Here is a 17460-nt window from a genome sequence, read left to right as displayed (position 1 = left end):
ACAGCTGAGGACTGCCTACGAAAAAATTTTGAAATGAACTCTTTTTCAGTGTCCGCTATTAAGTTTCACTGTTAATAACTTATGAAATTACGCATAAAATTAAATCACCTCTATATGTCTTTTATTTTAAGAGTTTAGTAGGTATCAATGAAAACATTTAAACTGCAAAAATATATAATGGAAATTAATCTGATACGTTTCGGTATTAAATTTAATGCCATTATAACAATCAACTTTGTAAATATTAATAAAATTTATATCTTTATTTAACCACTAATAAAATAAATTAAAAACTAAAGTTCTGTTAATTTTATATTATTATTATATTTTTTGAACGCGTCTTTTGTTTAGACCAATAAAAAGCGAAGCGACCAGTTAACAATTTAAAAAAATAGGTCCAGCCAATAGAATTGAATTATTCATCTCACCGGTTAAATAACGTGCTCTGATTGGCTCCACAGTTAAACAGGTGCTATGCGTCATCCGCCATAACGTTGGTCTTATAAATTGTGAAAGTACGCTTTGTTTCTACAAATAAACTTTAAATCATTGTGAAAAAGTTAATAAAAAGTGTGTTATATGTGTAATCAAACATGAGTGAGTGGTACAGGATGAAGAATGGATTCAATAACAAACACAATTCCTCGGAATTGTCAGTCGAAACTTCTTGTGATATATCAGACACTTTTCAATTATTCTCCGATAATCTGAGCCCGATTCTGGCTTCTATTGTGCCAAGGAAGTTAGACTTTACCAGTTTTAATGAAGATGATGGCATAAGGGATGCTTCACCGGCACCAGCATCACTGAGCCCTCCATACAAACGAGTTAGAGCCCTCAGGTAAGCTTACGTCTACTACTAGTGCTGACTGGTAGAAAATACCACGTTCTGATTTCCCCTGCTAGCCGTTGATATCTAAAATAGTATTATATAGGTTAAATAATAATATATTTTGATAAATATAAAATTATGATTCCTGTTAGAATAATATTAACTCAAAGTGACTGTTTATCAATAACAGTTAAGTATTTTTAATAATAGTAAATGCGCACCTTAAAGTCTACCTATCCCTGTCCAGAATGCCGTGTTATTAGACACCAAAAAACAAACATTTGGCTGTACAACCAGGAACATCCAATTTGAATCACTTTTAAGAATTTTCCTTTGGCTTAAGGAATATTAATTCCATTCATTTAATTTATTCAAAATAACATAATTATCATTGCATTTGAAAGTCAAATATAAATGTGATGGTTGTTATGCCTAAAGTTTAAAACAAGATAAACCTATTAGAAATCTGTTAGGCTTGTCCCATTTCTCTTTACTGTCTTAATTAGTGTATTTATTAAACAATATTAGTTTATCTCTGTATCTAAATAATCTTACCCAATATTATAGTTATAGGCCCTAGAATATCACTATATAGTAAATAATACTAAACAGATCAATAAAAAATATATTTATTCATGTAGGACATTTTAGCTACTTATGAATATCAAGTTTTTTGTATTAATATTTTTACTTACCATCCAGTTCAGTAAAGAACTGAGTAGAACTGGCAAGAGACTCAACTGAATTTCTGTGTATGATAATGGAATGGTACTCCCACCTGCGCTAACAGTTTACGCTAATGGGGCCCCACCACGGGGAAGGGTATTGTTAGTAATGTGGACTGCTGATCTTATTGCTAGCAATGTACCATGTCAGGTTGACCTCCACGCGGTTCCCCCTGGAAATCATCGTGAATATGTCACGATGGGCTAACTGACCTGACCTCATGCTCATCTTATTTTATCATCCTCCACTGGTGCCCCGCCAGCGTTAACCGTTAGCGCAGGCGGGTGCACCATTCCATTATCATCCATAAAAAAAATCAATACCTGGTACTTTACCTAGGGAAATAGTTTACTATGTTTCAGTTCAGTTTATTATAGTCTCAGTCAGGAACCATAAATATTTATATTACCACTACTATAAAATTGTTTTGATGTTATATGTTGTACTTATATTATGGTGACTCTATGCTCCCAAATTTGAATTTAAAAATGAATCTGTATTATTGTAAACATGTACAACGTTTATTTGAAATGAATATGAGCTGAGTTTCTTGTCAGTTCTTCTCATCTCGAAATCATTCTGAACTGACAGTAGATTTGACATATCATAAGAGTCTGTAATAGACCTACATGAATAAAGATATTTTGATTTTGAATTTGAATATGAATTTATTAAGATAATGATGTACATCCAAAAATATAGTAGATAAATATGTCAATGGGAGAAAGCAGAATTGTTGTAACTTGAAAAACACAACTTTCTAGTGTAACATAAGGTTTTTCAGCCACAGCTACAAACTACATTGTTTCTCTCAAACCATGACATTGGCAAAATGACCGATCAAAATTGGTGGTGACAATTTAAAATGAAGAAGAACAAGAAGGTTTCTCGAAGAGTCCAAAAAACTATTTTCACAATTCTTTTATTAATATTATAAATGTGAAAGTTTGTTAGTATGGACTATTGAACGGATTTTGATGAAACTTTACAGTAATATAGCTTATGCATCAGAATAACACTTATGCTATATTTTTTATTGAAATTTCTATGACATGTAATGCGGCTGAAACTTCTGGCATAGCTATTAACTCTTATATTAATAACTAATATATACACATAAACATATAAGTTATGAATTTTATTAATAAAAAAATATAAAATTTTTAATATATTTAACTTTTATTTATGGGAAAAGGAAGATAATTTTGATATTCTATAATCAAAATCATCATCTGCTTCTTCCTTATCCTAATTATTTGTGGTTGGCGTAATATAATAATAATAATAATCTCAAGACAATTCACACAGCACCATCTAGACCCAAGATAAGCTAGCTAAAGCTTGTGTGTGTGACTAGATAACTGATACATATATTTAGATTTTTTTTTTTGTAAATACATATTATACATAGAAAACACCTGACCGATACAAACAATCATACTCATGAATACAAATGTTTGTGCTATTTATATGTGGTCGGTCGTAATATAATAATAATAGACCACCGAGGTCGTCAGTTATATATGTTTTTCTTTTCCATTCATTCATGTTCGCAGGCATCTCATTATTTACTTCTTTTTCTTACTCTCTGTCTTGTCTCCTCTGTATTGATTTTTTAATCTTTGATAGTAACCAAGTGCAATTCACAGGTAAGATAAAGATAAAGAAGCCTTTATTTCTGTACATACATTTTTTTTTTTACATTCCTGTTCATTCATATTACTATATTATACTATAAATTTATTATTATTATATATATTTTTTACTATTATTGTTTGTTAAGTAGTTTAATTTTTTTTTTCTAATGTTTAATTATTAATTCCATTTTCTATATTATATCCCACAGTACAGAGTGCCTTTTGGCAAAGGCCTCCTCTAATTCTTTCCAGTGTACTCTATTTTGGGCTGCTCTTCTCCAGTAGGGGCCGGGTAGGGTAGGCAGGGTAGGGTAATTCACAGGTAATGATCGGAATACCTTTAAATGAAAATAAACTTAAATTGCTTAGAATGATGGTTGAGTTTACTATGAACGGGAAAAATAAGTTAAGTTAAAATACTTTTTGCAGTGAACACGACCGTCCGCCACGACACGCGGTCGAGTATGATATATCTATCTATGTATCTATCTGTTATCATATATCTATCTATAGTTTAACTAGGTACAATACTAAAACCAACATTAAATCTGGAAATCTTCATTTTATAGTATAGATACTATAAAATGTAGTCGGACACTTATCTTTATTTTTCAAACTATGCAACAGATATTAATACAGTTTTAAGTTATAGATAGAGTGATTAATTAGGAAGGTTTATATGTATAATACATGTACAAACAAACATGTGCGAAACTGGAACGATTAGGTAGTAATGTATAAAAAAGAACAAAAAATACTATAGATTATAAATTTCTTTGGTTCTGTCTGCCCATAGTAGGAACTGTCATTAAAAGCACATACATACATATTTACATGTGTTCATGGTAGAAACTTGTTATTATTACTTATGTGTTTATTATGTATAGTACATATATACGCCTACTACACATGCAGACATGCCTAAACATGTACCAACTTGTCCATCTCCTGTCTAGACACGTCACTGTGTCGACCTGCAAACAACCGGTTTTTTTTTTTGCCGTTGCCGTTAACAATCACTTTTATTTGTGGTATTTTGGTTGTAGAACCCGTTTATAGCCCGAATCTAAAATGACCATTTGTTTTTCGCCAGAGTGAGATGCTAGTGGACTAGAAATAAACAAGACTACTAGAAATGTCTTAATCCAATTTAATGATATGTATTATCATGAATAAAATCATTTGTATGTAAAAATTAAATTAAAAAAAATATATTATTCTAATTAAAAAAATATATACATTTTGCTCTTACTGGAGATAAGTATCGACAGTAAAATCAAATTTAATCAAAATATCTTCATTCATGTAGGTCTATAAGAGACTCTTATGATATGTCAAACTATCGTCAGTTCAGAAAGTTTTCGAGCTATGACGAACTGACAAAAACTCGATTATTATTCTTTTCAAATGAGCTTGTTCTTGGTTATCAAAATACAGATTCAGATTTAAGTCTGAAATGATAATGTCTTGCCTAATACGAGAGGTATGGTCACCTTAGTTATTTTGGTACACAATACGTGCGTTTAAATCTGATGATTCTGAAGGCAGATAACTCTATGTTATTCATATTTAATACAATGCCATAAGACTATTCTGTGAATGATACTTTTTTTTTAATTGACGCTGTCGGTCACATTTAAGTTTGATCAATATTTGACCCGCAATTTTCCCTAATAATACGATTACTACTCTTTGCCGACTGCAGAAGTCGAGTAAAAAGTTTCATTACAGATGCCAAAGTACAAAATTCCGTCTCGATTCGGTTACAAATTCAGTTAATACACAGTTATCTCGAACAATAACACGACCATGTGATCGCACAGCTGTTCGCATGAAAAAATTACGCCCACAAAAACTCACCTGAACGCACCTTTATTTTGAACAAAAAATCGTGGACTTTATTGTTAACGTCATAAGGTTACATATCGTTCTCTATTATTTGATTTGTGTGGATTATTTGAAATAAGAATAGCTTTTCTGCGGAGTTTTTAAATTTGGAATAGGTAGTGAATAATAAAATGAACAGAATAGTAAAGTAAAAAATATATGAACCTTATAATAATAGTGATCATTTCTCAATGCACAGGTGAGGTGGGGTAATCAGAGACTTTTTACAGATTTAAAAAATTGGAGGGCTTTAATCCGTCTGTATTTTTTTATAAGTAATGTTAAGCGTAATCGCGAAACTGAACACATTTCCAAGATTTTTTTTTTCCAATAAATAAACCCTATTTGTTTTGTTCTTTACTAGTTTTCCCATCCATTATGAGATATTGCTTTTATTTATTTGATTCGATCACTCTGTTATTATGTTAGTAAACTATTTTAGTAAAATCTGAACACAAAATCTCAACTAAAGAACTGTCCGCTACAGTGTAATGATGTTGGAGTTCTGGAGTTGGTAATCCGATATATCTGTCGATCTCTTTGTATTCCCTTGAATTCTACGCATAAAGCAGTTTTACGCATTATAGCATTATATTAAAAGGCATCCGTTTCGTGGATAGAAATCTAATTGTTTCTATACAGTGTTATATGATTATTTTCGAGCTCCAATTACAGGATTTATTCAATTTTATTTTATCAATTTTTTTTCTTAAATTTTGTTTAATAGTTACCGAATATTTTTAACAAGTATAAGTATGAAAATTACGTCAGGTTTTTTTAACACTTTTTTTTATAAATGATGTATGTTATATTTGTTCGAATGTTCTTTTTTAAGGTATATGTTTTTTCAAGTCGGCTAGTTTTCGAAAATGGTGGATATCAAAATTTGACGTCCATAAACGGCAGAAACTATTGTAATAAATACAATCGATTTTTTTTATTTATTTTGAAAACCAATAGCGTATTGCAAATAATAAGAAAGAATATGTTCTTAAAAATAAGACCAATTAAAAGTTTTCGCACTATTAAAATTTTAAAGGTACAGAATATTTTTTAAATTTTACTTAGTAGGTACTAGCTGTTCCCGCGACTTCGTCCGTGTGGTATTTAACTTTTTAAAAATAAAAGAATTTTTCTAAAATAAAATTTGCCTAGGTTACTCCTTATATTACATCAGCTATTTGCCAAACAAAGTCCTGTCAAAGTCGTTCCAGGCATTTCAGAGATGCCGGAACAAACAGACAGACAGACAAAAATTGTAAAAAATGTTATTTTGGTGTATGTACCGTATTTATATTCATATGCATGTAGTAAAAAACAGTTATTTCAATATTACAAACATACACTCCAATTTTATTTATATATATAGATGATTCTATTGAGATTCAGTTAAATATTTGTTAAAGTATTAACGTATTACATATCCACTAGTTTACTTTATACAACGTATATAAATAAATGATTCTACCTTTGAATGGTCCACCATACATAACTCGTTCGCAAACGGTTACCCATCCAACTATACATCGCTTGACCTCAATACCAAATCTTGTTTGCCATTAATAAAATATTGTATTTCTATTAAAATCCAGTACAAGATGTAATAATAGTATAGGACGGACCCCATTTCCTACTCACCCTTCTTACGCAACAATACGCGAAGCACACAAAAGTACAATGCGCACACGCACGCAACGTTCAACACCTGAGCGCATATGTCTTAAGAAAAAAAATAACACTTGTGAAATATTCCCTTGAGCAAAATTATTTATGGCCGAAAGTTATATCTATTCATTTTTTAATATTTATTAGTAGATATATATAGAATGTATCCCTAATAATATATTATAAATAGTACGCCCTTAGGTGTAGAGACAGCCTTTAGGTGTTAAGTTCGCCATATGTACATTTATATATTGTATTTGTGAATTAAAGTTTAAATAAATAAATAAAAGTAAGTCTTTTAGTTCGTCAAAGTTTTTTAGTTTGTCACGCTGAGAATTGTGTCCAATTTATTTAAATTTGGTACATAGATAGTCTATACTCCATGAAAGGCCTCATGTCTACTTTTTAAAGCGAAATAAGGGTTGTAAGGGGTTGAAAGGGGAGTTGAAAGTTTCTATGGAACTATTGTTATTTTTAAAGCTAGATACTATATATAATATTCGCGTACGCAGACAGACAGATATAAATGAATATTATATTAATAATTACATCATACATATATCTTTATATATAAAAATTATGTGTCACATTGTTTTTCCGCGTTAGACTCCTAAACTACTGAACTGATTGCAAATTTAATTTGCACATTGTGTGCAATTTGATCCAACTTGAAAGATAGGATAGCTTACATCTCAATTTATATTCGCAATATTATTCAAGAACCTTAGCCACAGCAACGCGTGGCCGGGTCTGCTAGTATATATATAGGGTGCATTATTCCATTATCAACCATAAAAAGATTGTGGCATAATGTTGTGTTTTTTTTTAAATCAGTCACGAATATTTCTAATTTATCCCATAACAAACAAATAGTCAAATCTGTCAACAGACGAAGTTACTGGCAGGATAGAATATTTTTGAAACAGCAATTTTTTTTTCAGGTTATTCGACAGTCCGCACACGCCGAAAACACTTTTAGAGAAATGTTCTACACCGACGCATCATCCGCCCAGGTCAAGACTATTCCCGCCCAAACTGAACGCGCCGACGGGTGAGCCATGTTTGTTTATGGTTTTATTGCTTCTCATCACCTGCCTCTTTCCCATTCAAAACTAATAATACAATTTTACATTTACAAAACGCCTCAAAATCCGTTGCGTAGTTTTAAAGATTTAAGTATACTTAGGGACAGACAGCGACAGCGACTTTATTTTATACTATGTAAGGATAGGTATTTTATTGCTAATAGTGATCGAAAATGGACCTTAATGTATCAAAATGTTGAGTTGAAATCTTATTAAAGTTCTATCGTCAAACACACCCCATTGCAAGCACTAAACCATGTTAGGTTGACCGCCTCGTGGTCTGGAAACCATGATAAATTCCTTGTCGACGATGAGCTAACTGACATGACCTCATGCTTATCTTATCATCCTACACTGGTGTCCCACCAGCGTAAACCGTTAGCGTACGCGGGTGCACCATTCCATTGTCATCCCTTAAAAAGAAATATATGGAATTTGTTAGCATCTAATTTCGTTGTACTGCAGGCATGCCGTCAGGATCGAGTCATCACCTCCATCCGCCGTCCGGTGATGAGGACAGCGCGCTCGGCAGCCTGCCGCCGGATGAAATGGATGAGTCGCGGCTCGCGCCCCAAAGGCCGGTCGCGAACATCAACCCCTTCACGCCGGATGGTTGGTTTATCATGTTTAATTATTATTATCTTAATATCTTAATAATATTTTAAACGCGAATTCTGAGTATGGATGTTTGTTACTCTTTCACGCAAAAACTACTGAACGGATTTTAATGAAATTTACAGTAAGCTTATGCATCAGAATAACACAAATTGAATTTTATAGAAATTTAGCACGGCTGAAACCGCGGGCACGGCTAGTAATTTATACCATGTATTCAATATTATTTCTTATTTGATATTTATTTATTCAGTAACAATTTATATTGTGTTTGAAATTATACAATTTTTGCTGCTAAGAAATTCATCAACACTGTAAAATGATTGCTCCAACAGAAAACAACGCAACCTCCTCCTAAAAAGCTTCCAATTATGTATTTTCTTTAAACTATTGGGCAAAGAGTTGTAAAGCCTTACTGCTTGGAAACCCTCACCATGCTTCACAATATTAAGGGTTGGTTTTATAATGTTAGGGTAGTCCATTCTGCGAGTACTTTCCCTTATGTCTCGATTCTCCCTGGTCTCACTACCAACAATACTTTTTACAAAATCTGTTAATAGCACCAATATGTATAAGCATGGTATAGTCAAAATTCTGTATTCTTTAAAATATTGCTTACAGGATTGCACTTGTGGTATACGGACAATAGTCCTAATAGCTCTTTTTTGTAATATAAACTCCTTATTTATACTGTATTTATAACTATTGCCCCAGAACTTTATACTATATCTAAGTTTTGATTCCACTAGAGCATAATAAACAGTCTTCAACTGATCAACAGTAAGGTCATCTATATTGTAACAATATCAGCCCTTATTAGTGAGTAGCTGTGCCGGCGATTTAACCCGCGTGAAGTTTATAAAGTTTCATTCAAATTCATTCAGTAGTTTTGTATGAAAGATGAACATCCATCTAATTTATCCATTCACACTCACAAACTTCCGCGTTTATAATATTAGTGAGATACAATATAAATATAAAATAGCTACTCACAATATTTACTTTTCGAGTTTTATATCCAAATACATGAAATTAATCGTACCCGAAATAAATGAACACAGTATTTAAAAAAAATATGGTGGAGTCTGAAATTAAACGTATTCATTATTTAAAAGATACGATTGCAATTACTCAGAGGAATGAATGAGAGATACTATTGCCATTACTATATATTCGATGAGGATACGATACATTACTATTCTTACGATTTATTCACATACTGTTCACAGGACAAGCGCTTAACAAAAAGAAGCGGGCACTGTCCAAAACACCAACGTGGGACGCCACGCCTGAGCAGCCGGCCAAAAGGCTTAGGGTGAGTTTAGTACAATGTATACAATGTAGATAGGTCCCAGCAGCTTTTTCTATTGTCACTAGATTGACTAACGACAATAATTAATGTATTTATTAAACACAGTCAATCAATTAATCATAATTTAAAAGCTGCGCTTTTGTAAGTGGAGCTCATGCCATTTTTCAGGATCTTCCATCAATCTCTTTAGTTGTTGATACGACACGACTCCCATTTTTATATTATAAAGAATAATTAAACACAAAAGTTTAAAAATAACTATCATCAATAGATGTTTTATAATAAAAATCCAACATTACCACACAGGAATCGAACATATCGCGCTACAACGTGGAGTTCGTGGAGCAGGGCGTGGTGGGGCGCGGGCAGTTCGGGCGCGTGGCCAAGTGCGTCAACAAGCTGGACGGCTGCGTGTACGCGCTCAAGAGGTCCCTGCGGCCCGTCGCCGGCTCCACGGCCGAGCACGCCGCGCTCAGGGAGGTGTACGCACACGCCGCGCTCGGGAAGCACCCGCACGTCGTACGGTGAGTGCGTGTAGGTGTACAGCGCGCCGCGCTCAGGAAGGTGTACGCACACGCCGCGCTCGGGAAGCACCCGCACGTCGTACGGTGAGTGCGTGTAGGTGTACAGCGCGCCGCGCTCACGGAGGTGTACGCACACGCCGCGCTCGGGAAGCACCCGCACGTCGTACGGTGAGTGCGTGTAGGTGTACAGCGCGCCGCGCTCAGGGAGGTGTACGCACACGCCGCGCTCGGGAAGCACCCGCACGTCGTACGGTGAGTGCGTGTAGGTGTACAGCGCGCCGCGCTCAGGGAGGTGTACGCACACGCCGCGCTCGGGAAGCACCCGCACGTCGTACGGTGAGTGCGTGTAGGTGTACAGCGCGCCGCGCTCAGAGAGGTGTACGCACACGCCGCGCTCGGGAAGCACCCGCACGTCGTACGGTGAGTGCGTGTAGGTGTACAGCGCGCCGCGCTCAGGGAGGTGTACGCACACGCCGCGCTCGGGAAGCACCCGCACGTCGTACGGTGAGTGCGTGTACATTTTGGTGTACAGCGCGCCGCGCTCAAAACATTTATTTTACGCACACGCCGCGAATTATTTAAATAACGCACGTCGTACGGTGAGTATAGTATTTTAATATCGCGCCGCGCTCAAATTACATGTATCTCTTACGCCGCGCTCGGGAACGATAACCGCACGTCGTACGGTGAGGATATATTTTCAGATATTACAGCGCGCCGCGCTCACATGATAATACAGAATGAGTACGCACACGCCGTGCGAAGCGTAACGATATCAAATAATAGTCGGAAATACAAATCAGATTTTACCTGACGTTTCCTTGACTGCTGCTCGCAGTTAACGGAAACACTTTTTATGTTAGTCGTCGTTATCATTTTATCATTATCAACACAGTGTTCAGATTAGTCCTTACATTTTGGTCCTACGAGCCGGACAATTAACATTTATTTTACCAAAATTTTCTAAGAATTATTTAAATAACGTTTAATAGTCTTTCATTGTCACTATTATAGTATTTTAATATCGATTATACAAATTACATGTATCTCTTACGCCGTTTATTTCCAAACGATAACCAAAGTCATCCAATACATGGAAGGATATATTTTCAGATATTACTCCGCGTGGGCGGAAGATGACCACATGATAATACAGAATGAGTACTGCGACGGGGGCTCATTACAGCAGAAGATGGAATCCGGCCCGTTGTCTGAGAGCGAGCTGCTGTTGTTACTCGCTCACATATCTGATGGATTGGCGTGAGTAGCTTTTTATGTAATTGGCTACCAGCTACTGTAATTTCACTGCTTAATCTGTATCTTAGAACCGAAACATCGTTTACAATTAAATCTGCTTGCTGACTGAAATAGGTGAGACTGAGGTACCACACAGACAACTTTACAGTGTATCTTTCATTGTTTCTTATTATTATCTAACGGTCTCAGTTGATTCATCACTATGAGTGTTTTTTTTATTTATTTGCTTTTGTGTGTATCGGTCTAGGTGTTTTCTATGTATATTATGTCTGTATTTACAAAAAAAAATATCTATATCAGTTGTCTAGTATCCATAATACAATCTTTGTTTAGCTTGGGACTAGATGGCGCTGTGTGAATTGTCTTCGGATGTTATTATTGTTATTGTTCCAAATGCGAAGAGCGTTGTTAGTATACTAATAAGAATAAAATATTGTACATCAGGTACATCCACTCGCAGCGATTGGTACACATGGACGTGAAGCCTGGAAACATCTTCGTGTGCACCAGCGAGGCGGAGCGGCCCGCGGACTCCGACGACGGCTACGACGACGACGACCCACCCCGCCCGCACCACACGTACAAGATCGGTACGTACACACCCTGTATATTGTACTACACACCCGCGCCCGCACCACACGTACAAGATCGGTACGTACACACCCTGTATATTGTACTACACACCCGCGCCCGCACCACACGTACAAGATCGGTACGTACACACCCTGTATATTGTACTACACACCCGCGCCCGCACCACACGTACAAGATCGGTACGTACACACCCTGTATATTGCTACACACCCGCGCCCGCACCACACGTACAAGATCGGTACGTACACACCCTGTATATTGAACTACACACCCCCGCCCGCACCACACTTACAAGATCGGTACGTACACATCCTGTATATTGTACTACACAACCGCGCCCGCACCACACTTACAAGATCGGTACGTACACACCCTGTATATTGTACTACACACCCGCGCCCGCACCACACGTACAAGATCGGTACGTACACATCCTGTATATTGTACTACACACCCGCGCCCGCACCACACTTACAAGATCGGTACGTACACATCCTGTATATTGTATGTACTACACAACCGCGCCCGCACCACACTTACAAGATCGGTACGTACACACCCTGTATATTGTATGTACTACACAACCGCGCCCGCACCACACTTACAAGATCGGTACGTACACATCCTGTATATTGTATGTACTACACAACCGCGCCCGCACCACACTTACAAGATCGGTACGTACACATCCTGTATATTGTATGTACTACACAACCGCGCACGCACCACACATATAAGATCGGTATGTATACACCTGTACATAGTTGATCTACTTTTAACACTAATAAAGTTATGGTAAATAAAGGTATTTACCTCACTTGACTTCAACTGGATTGCCCTAAATGTTTTAATGTAACTGTATTACAGTATAGTAATGAGGTAATGTGTGTGCAGGTGACCTAGGTCACGTGACGTTCGTATCGGCCCCGTCCGTGGAGGAAGGCGACTGCCGATACCTGCCCAAGGAAGTACTCCACGAGGACTTCACACACCTCACCAAGGCAGACATCTTCGCGTTTGGTGAGTATACATACATCCGTATGTAGGTAGTTAGGTACCATCAATTTTTACAGTACTATTGAAAATCGGACCAAATTTTTTTTTTTTAGGCGTCCGGTGAATCTGTAAATGTCAGTTGTTAAAGAACGAAAGCAGATGGCACTTTAAACCCACGGAAGGCCTTATTGCGTACTTCCGATCGAAATTGAGCAATTATTTATGCGCATACAGATGCGAATGGTTTTGTGCGGGAAAGCCGCACACAGTCTTGTGTCTTTAGCATTTTACTAATTTTTATGAACATATTTTAGCGCGTGATACATTTGATGTTACGTCATTTTGTAATTTTTGTTTTCAATTTAATTTTCCAAAGATAGGTTAATATTTATATTTTATCAATTACATTTTATAAAAGCTGCTAAAGCACTCAGGATTAAAAACGCGGGAATGCCCAAACGCTCGCCATCTTTGTCGTTTTCTTTGTGTACAGGCTGTTTATATACAAATGTATGTTTTAGGATTAACACTATTCGAAGCCGGTGGCGGTGGTCAGCTGCCGAAGAATGGTCAGCAGTGGCACGACTACCGCGACGGCAAATTACCAGAACTGCCCAATTTGTCCAGAGAATTCAATCAACTCCTCAGGGTATGTTTATTTCTTATATTATTTATAATTATAATAGTTCAAATTCAACGCCTTTATTAATTGACCAAATTTGACAATTTATGACAAGTGTTTACACGTTTAAAAATATATGGGTATATAAATATATATATCTAGTAAATTATCTGAAATGTATATCTTAAACTGCATTAGTAAGCTACTATATTGCTCCGGTGAAAGAAACAAATAAAACCAAAAGAGAATCCGAGAAACGGCGGCAGCTGCGTTCCGTAATTTGAATCTGGCGTCAGAACTTTGATTTACGAAGATTCCAGTAATTAAATCAGTTGGAGACTATATAAACAGTCCATTATTTTACTCCTTGACGCTAACATATGGTCCTTCGTGCCGGATCATAAGTTATCTTGTCCATGGAAATTTTAACCAAACAGAATTTTCTTAATATTATTAATATAGCTAAAAGGGTTTTAACACTTTAAGTCCTTGCAACATTCTGGGGAAAGTACATTTAGTTGCCATTGAAACGAAAGAAGAACACGAATAATTTTCAGTCGGTTCAATAATTTGCAGTCAGCCTGTGACCACGGCTAGTGCAACCTAGTCGAAACGTCGAGAGGTAAATACCTTTATTTACCCTAATATTAATCGTGTTAAAACCCATTTTACTATATTAATAAAGTGCACTAAATGCGAAAGTTTAAAAAATTCATAATGCTTGTAAACAGGAAATGGTAGATCCCGACCCGGCGTTGCGTCCGTCAGCTGCGCGGCTCCGCAAGCACCCACTCCTCAAGAACAAGACAAAGTCGCAACTGAGGCGGGAGCTCGCAGCCGCCAAAATGAAGAATGAAGTGCTCGCCAAACAACTGCAGGACGCCGCCAGGTACCTTCTCTATTCATATAGCTGTAATGACAGGTGTTGAGAGTAAACACACATAGTAGGGTTGGAACTTGTGTATTTGATGGTTACATGTTGATTGAGACTATAGTAAACTAACTGATCCGCGCAACTTCGTCTGCGTTTCATTTCCCCCCCACCTTTTGTAATATGTTTCATTGCAGCTCCGCTTCTATTGGTCGTAGCGTAATGTTATATAGCTTAAAGCCTTACTGATATTATAAAAGCGAAAGTTTGTGAGTTTATGATGGATGTTTTTTACTCTTTCACGCAAAAACTACTGAACGGATTTTTATGAGATTTTAAGTATCATCACTACGTAGTGTAAAATAAAGTCACTGTCAGAGTTTGTCCGTCTCTATGTATGTTGAAATCTTTAAAACTACATAAACGATTTTGAAGCGGTTTTCTTTAATAGATAGATAGATAGATTCAAGAGGAAGGTTTATATGTATAATACATGCATAATATTGTAGAGAAACATGTAATATAGAGGTTTCTAATGTGATGTTGTAAACACGTTTTTTTGGCGCTTACATTGCCAACGCTGGTTGGACCCCACCTGATACTTAGTATCAGCATTACACCTGTGCGAAGCTACGGCGGGTCGCTAGTAGCTTATAAATCAGAATAACATATAGCCTATAATTTAAAAGGATATGTATCTCGGGTAGGTGTGATGCAGACGGAGTTGCGCGAGTCAGCTAGTCTATAATAAAATGTTATAAATTCATTTGAACTACAAGATACGCCTTTGATTTGCAGTTGTATAAAGTCATTAACGCCCAACTACGTAGCGAATCAAGAGTCGGCGAAGTTCAGAACACGTTCAGCGAAGCGGCTGCAGAAGCCGCGGACGGATGTTCAGCTCACGGAGAGTGTACAGGTGGTCTCCTCCACCAGGAGGATTGAAAGGAAATCCAGACAGACGAGGTAAATATCTTATTAATATTATAAACGAGTAAGTTTGTGAGTATGGATGGATGTTTGTTACTCTAATGCAAAATTACTGAACGGATTTTGATGAAACTTTACAGTAATATAGATTATATATCAGAATAACATATAGGCTATGAATTCACGTTGGTGAAACCACGGGTACAGCTAGTGCAATATACAATGCTAAGACAATTCACACAGCGCCATTCACACAGCGCCATCTAGTCCCAAGCTAAACAGAGCTTTTGTTATATATATTTGGCTCGTTCTGGCTACCTTTAAATACATATAATACATAAAAATCACCCAGACCAAATGATATCGTTCAGTACAGCTGCAAAGGCCAGCTGCGGCTAACAGCTTTGGTATAGTTAAAAAAAGACCCTACTTAATAATTATAATCTCAGGACATTTCACACAGCGCCATCTAGTCTCAAGTTAAACTAGCTAAAGCTTGTGTTATGGGTACTAGATAACTGATACAAATACATAAATATGTTTTTTTTTAGTAAATACATATATATTATACATAGAAACACCTAGACCAAACGTTATCGTTCGGTGAGTGTGTGTGAAAAAAGAGCCCATTCTTAAATATGTATATTTGTTTTTTTAGACAAGTTTTTTTTAACATAATACTTTAATTTCAGTGTTAGAGATCGTAGAATGATGAATCTCTGAAGACATTTAATATGAAATATTACAACTATCGGAAAATAAAAAACCTCGCGTGCTGAAGAGTCATTTGTTAAATATATTTAGGACACCATGTATAAACAGCGCACAAACATTTGGACGTACAAACAACATATACACAAAAAGGTTTGACTATTTCACTTTGCATTGTTGTATCTAAATAAGCTTGCATATGCATAGCGTAGTACTATCTAATCCATGCTACAAGGTGTGTACAAAATGAAATTGTGTTTATTTTTTTAAAAATATTTATAATAATAATATTACAAAGTTGTAGTTTGTAAAGTACAAAAAATATATAATACAGTGAATTTGATAGCCTATTTTACTATTGTAACATATTAACCCAAAGGGTCGTCAGTTCAAAACTGGCTGACACAAAAAAAACTGTCAATTTGTATTTCTATCTGTCCTGTAGTGGAAACACTAGTAATGAAACAAAAGGAAAGGCATTATACTTGCCTATTAACATTTTTGATATAAATATACTGAGAAATGTGGGTATACAACTATGCGTTCATAACATCGACAGTTGAGAATGCCTCTGCTTACCTCATACGGGATTACAGTCGTAATTTATATTATATTAAACGTATAGCCATGTATAAGTGAAATTAGTCTACCATAAGGTTTATTTTTTTTGTTATAACATATCATAACAATCCACTATCACACACACATATACCATAAATAAACATAATTTATAAATTTTAAAAAATCGGCTATAATAATAATAATGAAATTACAGAATTAAAGACAGTACTCTGGAATGGTAAAGCATGAGTGGTATCACGGGTGTCATATGATAACGTGATGTCCGTAGTGCTTCTTGTATATAAGCGACGGTTACCACTTACCATCAGGCGGGCCGTCAGCTTTTTTGCCATTGCATTTACATTAAAAATTAATCTTGAATGCCGATTTTCTAAAATTTCTAATATTCAAATTATTTTGATTAAACTTGCGAATATGTGTGTTTGGAAAACGAGTTAATTTCTCATAATTTTTTAATGATTTAGACATTATTATCTGTTATTAAATAAAATTTTATTCATAAAAACGATGTCTGATAAATATATTTTAACTAATAATCAGTTTTTGTCCTTTTCATTTAATCTATTTTATTCGTTTAAAAGAAAGGGACAAAATATTAATAGTGAAAATATATT

The 17460-nt window shown here is 35.7% G+C and overlaps 1 protein-coding gene across 1 annotated transcript; it reads left to right on the top strand.

The window, feature by feature from the left end:
* Positions 1-517: 517 nt before the first annotated feature.
* On the top strand, positions 518-16491 carry LOC131842344 (wee1-like protein kinase). Its single transcript, XM_059190885.1, has 12 exons — positions 518-841; positions 7689-7798; positions 8298-8444; positions 9677-9762; positions 10066-10283; positions 11397-11543; positions 11985-12130; positions 13029-13154; positions 13652-13779; positions 14484-14641; positions 15422-15589; positions 16246-16491. The coding sequence occupies exons 1-12, from the start codon at positions 594-596 to the stop codon at positions 16274-16276; spliced, it is 1713 nt and encodes a 570-aa protein (XP_059046868.1). The 5' UTR covers positions 518-593; the 3' UTR covers positions 16277-16491.
* Positions 16492-17460: the final 969 nt, after the last annotated feature.

This window comes from Achroia grisella, unplaced genomic scaffold (genome assembly GCF_030625045.1).
Source record: "Achroia grisella isolate CSIRO2021 unplaced genomic scaffold, CSIRO_AGI_Agris_v1 utg2156, whole genome shotgun sequence".
In the NCBI taxonomy this organism is placed as follows: Eukaryota; Metazoa; Arthropoda; class Insecta; order Lepidoptera; family Pyralidae; genus Achroia; species Achroia grisella.
Note: the sequence above shows the minus strand (reverse complement) of the source record. Positions and strands in the feature narration are given on the sequence as shown.

Excerpts from the sequence above, each read along its gene's own strand:
- LOC131842344 (XM_059190885.1), top strand. The coding sequence starts at position 594 with ATGAGTGAGTGGTACAGGATGAAGAATGGATTCAATAACAAACACAAT. Across the intron at positions 11,544-11,984 it reads CACATATCTGATGGATTGGC|GTACATCCACTCGCAGCGAT; the intron begins GTGAGTAGCTTT and ends ATTGTACATCAG. Across the intron at positions 12,131-13,028 it reads GCACCACACGTACAAGATCG|GTGACCTAGGTCACGTGACG; the intron begins GTACGTACACAC and ends ATGTGTGTGCAG.